Genomic DNA, 7,352 nt, shown 5'->3' with positions numbered 1-7,352 from the left:
GACTGCGGTAAGAGGATTTATTGTTTCATTAAGTGTGGTGAACTGATATGCAGTGAAAAGTCTTGCGCACTACATAATAATGCTTGAATATGATGATGAAATGCAATTTTTATATAAAATATCTAAAAAAAAAAAAAAAAAACTCCCTACAAGTAAAAAGTATCATACAGATTGCTTTCAAAAGTTGTTTAAATGAACATAGGTGTGGGATTGGTACTCGTTTCCAATCGTGTACAAACCTAGCAAACTTTAAGTCATCTGGAAAAACAGGCCTGGAGTTACATAAGCACATCTTGCAACCAGGCAATAAAAAAAACAAAACCTCAGTAACGTATTTACAGTCTTAAGAATCAAGTCCATATGCATGCGCTCATGTTGCAACATTTTTTTTTTATGCAACCTTTTAGAAGTTCAGTTTTTTGAGTGAAGAGGACAAATACTAATGAGCATCTGAAAGTATATGTTTTAAATCAAGAGGCATTGCATATTTAATGTGAAAAATACATTTAAAAAACCTCTACAAGAAACTAGATACAACTTAACATCAATGATATAAACATCATGATATGAAATCTGACATTCAAAATAAGCAACAGAAGAAAAAACGTATAGTAGATAAGTGCCCACACTTTTTCAGCAATGCTGGTTCTGGAAGTAGTTTTCTAATTTAGTTTTCCAAAAGGGATTTCCAAAGTCTTTAAGCATAATAAACAATGAAGCCAACCAAACTTTGCTTTGCAGGGAAGAAAACCGCACAAAAAAGGCAAAGCTACAAAACTCTAAGGTAAAATTTTCCTTCAGTGAGGGAAATTACTACAATGACACACTGCCAAAAAATTACACGACAAAAAGTTATGATAACAAATGTTTTTATGTTACTTTAAAGGGCACCTATGTTTGGACAGAACTGTGTGGAGCTATAGTGTGTCCACAGTCATATTGGGGTGATATGAACACAATAAGTCTCTATTTTTTTTTTTTTTCCTGGCGTTAAAGTAGGATAAGAATCCCTGCCATTTTGAGGCCCTCTGCAACGTGACGTATGAGTGCAGTTTCCCCGCACGCCGAGATTGAGATTGACAGCCGCATATTAACATGTCTCCATAGTAACACGTATAATTATATGAACAAGACAGAATTTACGCAAAACAACTAGGATTAAAAGATCTGTTCTGCTCTCTGTGATCATCAGTCATCATCAAATGTGATCCAAACAGCAGTGGATATTAACGTGTATCCTGTCACATTTGTCGTGACAAATTAAACGCTACAATGTGTTCAGGGCAGAAAATTCCAGTATTCTGAAAGTACTTTGACTGATCATGCTCTCTGATTGGCTAATTTTCTGAATAGAATTGTGGGTAATGTAGTTTGATTCCTGCCATTAAATAATTGTGCATATATACATAAACATTTCAGTATTTTAAGAATGATAAGTAGCATTGCTGTGAGTGGGCGGTGCTAAACAACTCTTTTAGGGTACTCTGTGCTTGATAACACTTTCTGATTAGCTAATTTTCTGAATAGAATTGTGGGTAATGTAGTTTGAATTCTGCTATTAAATAATTGTGCATATATACATAAACATTTCAGTATTTTAAGAATGATATTAAGCATTGCTGTGAGTGGGCGGTGCTAAACAGCTCTTTTGGAGGACTCTGCTTGATAACACTCTTGGATTGGCTAATTCTCCAAATAGAATCGTGGGTAATGTAGTTTGAATTCTTCCATTAAATAATTGTGCATATTTACATAAATATTTTAAGAATTATAATTAGCATTGCTGTGAGTGGGAGGTGCAAAACAGCTCTTTTGGTGTAGTCTGCTTGATAATGCTTTCTGATTGGCTAATTTTCCAAATAGAATCGTGTGGAATGTAGTTTGAATTCTGCCATTAAATAATTGTGCATATTTACATAAACATTTTAACATTTTAAGAATGATAATTAGCATTGCTGTAAGTGGGCGGTGCTAAACAGCTTTTTTGGAGCACTCTATTTGATAAAGCTCTCTATTTGGCTAATTTTCTGAATAGTGTGTGGTATTGTGGGTAATGTAGTTTGAATTCTGCAATTAAACAATCGTTTAAAAAGTAGGGTGAATAAATTTGACCAGATCAGCAAAAAGCACATAAAACATCAGAGGGATAAAAATGGTCAAATTTAAAGGGATAGTTCACTCAAAAAAAAAAAAATTCTCACGATTTACCTCACCCTAAATTGGTTCCAAACCTTTATGAGTTTTTTTTTTTTTGTTGAACACAAAAGAAGATATTTTGATGAATGTTGGAAACCGGTAGGCACTGGCATCCATAGTAGAAGAATCAAATACTATGGAAGTCATTGATCAATGATTTTAAACGTTTTTTTATTTTTATCTTCTAGAGAAGTGTGAGTAAACAATGACCGAATTTTCAGTTTTGTGTGAACTATTCCTTTAAAAGGTTTATCAGTTTCCCTATGGAGAAAAGAATGGAGTTTTTCTTTTAATTCCAGAACTCGACATCTACACTCTGTAGGAAACATGGTTTGTTGCAACAAATAGGTTTTAACAAATACCTGTTTGGAATGGTTGAAATAACACTCAAAGGTTTAATTAAGTCTTTACATTCCACATTTGATCAAGGCTTGAAGGCTTTGGTGTTCATGAGACTGCAGGAGCTCTGTTTTCAGGCCTCGTAGTACTGTCTCTCCAGCCTCTTGGTGACGGTGCTGCTGGACATCACTCCTCTCTGCACCATCTCCACCTGCCGTGTCATGGAGCCACCCGACTCTGTGATCTGCCTGCTCGACATCATCATCATCCCGTCTACAAACACAAGCACAAAATAAATACATAAATAATAATAATAATAATAAAACATTTATAATAATAATAAACCAATAAATAATAAATCAATATGTTCAATGGCTAATTTTCAAAAAGTCTTTTTAAAGCAATATAAATAATGAATGGGGAAAAAGGGGAAAAAACTGCAAAAAAAGACAAAAGTACAAAACTGAAAGGTAAAATTACAACATTTTATTATCATTTATTTTTTGTGCTTTAAAACCTTGCATTAATTTGAGGTTAAAATATTATACCAATCACAAAATAATAAAGATTATTAGTAAAAAATGTATTATTTAATAATACTACACATGTACTAACAGCAATAATAACTTGTTACTCAGATTGTACTGAACTAACAAGAATAATCAGTAAAGGCTCAAATGTCAAAACCTTTTATTTCATTTTGTTTTATGAAAAAATATGAAAATGTGGTGCATTTGGTATTGCAAAAATTAAAATAAAATTTTAAACAATTTTTTTTTTATATTTAACAGCAATATAAATAAATAGATTAATAAATCAGTAGGCTAAAATTATTTGTTTTATTTTTTAAAATTAAAAATATTTGTTATAGAAAAAAATATTAATCAAAATCTGCAAGGATAACCTTTTATTTATATTTTTTGCATATATATTTATCCAATCATTCATTCATTTACTTTTCGGCTTAGTCTCTTTATTCATCAGGGGTCGCCACAGCGGAATGAACCGGCAACTTAGCCTGCATATGTTTTACTCAGCAGATGCCCTTCCTGCTGCAATCCAGTACTGGGAAACATTCATACACTCCCAGTCACACACACTATGCCCGATTGAGCTCATTCAATTCACCTATACCGCATGTCTTTGGACATGTAAACTTAGGTGGATGTACGCATTAAAACAGCTTATAGAAGGAGGAGTTTAAGCTCAAGCTCCCCCTCGCTGGAGCTTAAGTGGCTCTGCAGCGAGAAATGCCAACTGACCCAGCCAGGGCTCAAACTAGCGGCCTTCTTTCTGTGAAGTGATCGTGCTACCCACTGCACCACCGTGACATCCAATAATAACAATTATTAGTAAAAAATAATTATTTAATACTACTATATATTTAGTAACAGCAGTAAAAACGTGTTAATCAGATTGCACTGAACTAACATGAATAATGAGTGTAAGTTCAAATGTCAAAAACATTTTTTATTTTTTTTGTTTTATTTATGAAAAATTATGAAAAAAAAACATTCTGTGATCCAGTGGTGCAATTTGTATTGCAAAAAAAAAATAATAATAACAATAACTTAAACCTGACAGTAATAAACTTATTAAAATAAAAATATATGTAAAAATTTGTTTCATTTAAGTAAAATCAAATTCAGCATATCTCCAAATAAATACACAATTAATCAAAATAATCATACTAAATTTGTTATATTTAGTTGCAATATAAATAAGTAGATTAATAAATCAATAGGTTAAAATTATTCATTTTATTTTCAAAACTATATTTGCCATAAAAACATATATATTTTTGCATATTCATTTATAATATGTATTTTTTGGATCATAAATAAAAATGTATTTATATTTTTATACATTATAAAATAACATTCAACATTCTATGAGGACCATTAAAACAAAACTCCAGAGTTGCATAGGATTAAAACTCAGGGAGACGTGGAGCGTGTGTTTTTACCTGAAGAAACAAAGGGCTCTGAGAACATGGTGTGTGAAGTGTGTGTGATTTCTGTGGGCAGATTGAACACCTCTCTCTTCGTGACCGACTGACTGCTGTATTGGGACATGGAGCCTGAGGAAGACCAGAAAACAGGCTTTAGCAAACACACTTCATCATTACCAGCCACATCCTCAAAGACATCACAAAATACACTGTGATATAAAAATCTTTGAGATTTGACTGGATCATAATAAGTCACAAACCTCCATCCTGGGACTCGATGGTGATGATTCCCTCTCGCTCTGGGCCAAAGCCCTGCGTGGTCTGAGCTTGAACTTTGAATTTGTAAGGCATGTTTTCTTTCAGGTCAGAGACAGTCAATGAAGTGGCTGCATTGCCATTCACCTGGAAGGAGCGAAGATCTCCTGTACGAATTCAAAGCACAAAAAAGTGATGTCGATATTTTGTGTGATTTTTCTGACAACGATAATAAAGCAGCATTGAGCTTACTGTGATTTTGTGTTCGAAATTTTAATCATTCAGGCCTGTCATAGATGTACATACAGTATATGACACTAAAACTGCCAGAAAATGCCACCAAGTCAGTGTCTCAATGAGCGATTCACTGAATTTGTTTAAAACTCCTGACTTATTTAGAAGTCAAGCAAGAGTCTTTATGAATGGATTAGTGAATCAATGACTCACATAATTCATTCAAAATTAAAGATTCGTTTAGAAGCAAAGCAAGCAACTGTCCTCATAAATGGATCAGTGAATCAATGGCTCAAGCGATTTGTTCTAAACCAAGCAAGCAACTGTCTTTATGAATCAATCAGCAGCTCAAACAATTTGCTTAAAACAACTGATTCATTTGAAAACCAAGCAAACAACGGTCTTTATGAATGTATCAGTAGCACAAACTATCTGTTCAAAACAACTGATTCATTTGGAAACCAAGCAACTGTCTTTACGAATGCATCCGTGAATCAATGGCTCTAGCAATTATTTCAAAACAACTGATTTATTTGGAAACCAAGCAAGCAACTGTCTTTTCAAATGCATCAGTGAATCAATGGCTCAAGAGATTTGTTCAAAACTACTGAATCATTTGGAAACCAAGCAAGCAACTGTCTTTTCAAATGCATCAGTGAATCAATGGCTCAAGAGATTTGTTCAAAACTACTGAATCATTCAAAAACCAAGCAAGCAACTGTCTTTATGAATGGATCATTGAATCATTGACTCAAATGATTTGTTTAAGAAATTATTCAATAAGGAATGATTCACTGCAGTGTTTCTCTGAGACGCTCAAATGCTCTGGTTTGGCTTTGTTAAGGAATGTATTTACTGGTAAATCAGAGACAATATTGTGTTTCATATGAAACTTTAAAACAGGATGGTGTCTGACCTCCACCATGCAGCTGTTCGCAGGTCACCACGTATCCCAGGATGTCTCCGTTGGGTTTTCGGGGTTTCTCCCAGCTCAGCTGCAGTGTATCTGGACGTAACGCTGTGAAGATCAGAGGTCCTGGAGCGCTGGGAGTGCTGAGAGTGAACGGAGACCCTGAAGAACATGCATGAGAACATGTTTATTAATAATTTAAAGATGAAGTGGGTTGAAGATTTCATCAAAGCTGCCCCTGCTGACAACAGTTAAGACAATACACTGCTGGTAAACAGGGTATAATAGAGTATAATAGTTATTACCACACTTTCCCAGTTGACTGATTACAATAGGAATTAAAAACATTTTTCTAATACAAGTCAAAATGTTCTAAATTGTTACATTTAAATATGCAATTGAGGCACTATTTCATTTAATGTGCACCAATTTGCATAAATGTTAAGGTTGCACGATATTGGATTTTATTTTTCAACAATTTCACCGAATGGTTTGAATAGCTATATTTGACGTTTTTCCTCAGGAGTCTAACAGTATTCAGGTACAGAATTTGAATAGTCAGAACACATTTTTTTTTCCAAATATCTCAATTTTAAGTAAAATTTTAAGTCTAATAAGTAAAAATATTGTTGTGTTCTGTAAAATAATACATTTTTCAAACAAGCAAAATAATCTGCCAATGGGGTAAGTAAAATAATATTGTTTCTGGTTTGATACAAAAATTTATTACAGAAATTGTAAGAAAAGCATTTTTTTCCAGTGCAAATAAAAATATAACACTGAGTATTTCCTTACTGTAGAATTAAATACAATTCATCAAGGTTACACCTCAAATGTCATCATTTTTTGTGCCCACATGTTACAAACTCTCTTAAAACGCTCACAATCCAAGGCCTTAAAAACACACTAATGACACTTTCACTCTATTATGGTTGGACTTTGCAGTGACTCTACAAATCACATATGTTCTCTGGCTCCTGGTCAAATATACACCAGCGGTCAAAAGTTTGAGGTCAGTTTTTTAGGCATTTTTTTAAAGTAAATTATTCTTTCATTCTGTTTAATAATAATGATAAAAATGATAATGATAGGGAGACGCGGTTGCGCAGTAGGTAGTGCTATCGTCTCACAGCAAGAAGGTCGCTGGTTCGAGCCTCGGCTGGGTCAGTTGGCGTTTCTGTGTGGAGTTTGCATGTTCTCCCTGCGTTGGCGTGGATTTCCTCCGGGTGCACTGGTTTCCCCCACAGTCCAAAAACATGCGGTACAGGTGAATTAGGTAGGCTAAAAATGGTCCGTAGTATATGTGAGTGTGCGAATGAGTGTGTATGGGTGTTTCCCGAAGGGCATCCGCTGTGTAAAACATGTGCTGAATAAGTTGTCATTTCATACCGCTGTGGCGACCCCAGATTAATAAAGAGACTAAGCTGAAAAGAAAATGCATGAATGTATGAATGAATAAAAATGATA

General features: G+C 34.0%; 1 protein-coding gene across 8 annotated transcripts in view; it reads right to left on the bottom strand.

Moving 5' to 3' along the window:
* Window positions 1–3: 3 nt before the first annotated feature.
* The window catches only part of itgb4 (integrin, beta 4), a 57,698-nt gene continuing 50,349 nt past the window's right edge, over window positions 4–7,352 (bottom strand). For 7 of the 8 annotated variants that reach the window (XM_073909161.1, XM_068222877.2, XM_005166790.6 and 4 more), the window contains 4 exons: window positions 5,892–6,047; window positions 4,747–4,908; window positions 4,502–4,615; window positions 4–2,808 (listed from right to left, as the gene is read on the bottom strand). In XM_073909161.1, the coding sequence (XP_073765262.1) occupies window positions 2,669–2,808; window positions 4,502–4,615; window positions 4,747–4,908; window positions 5,892–6,047 (572 nt within the window). In that variant the 3' untranslated portion in view covers window positions 4–2,668. 8 annotated transcript variants of the gene reach the window in all.

The sequence above is a fragment of the Danio rerio genome, chromosome 8 (assembly GCF_049306965.1).
Source record: "Danio rerio strain Tuebingen ecotype United States chromosome 8, GRCz12tu, whole genome shotgun sequence".
Lineage (NCBI taxonomy): Eukaryota > Metazoa > Chordata > Actinopteri > Cypriniformes > Danionidae > Danio > Danio rerio.
Note: the sequence above shows the minus strand (reverse complement) of the source record. Positions and strands in the feature narration are given on the sequence as shown.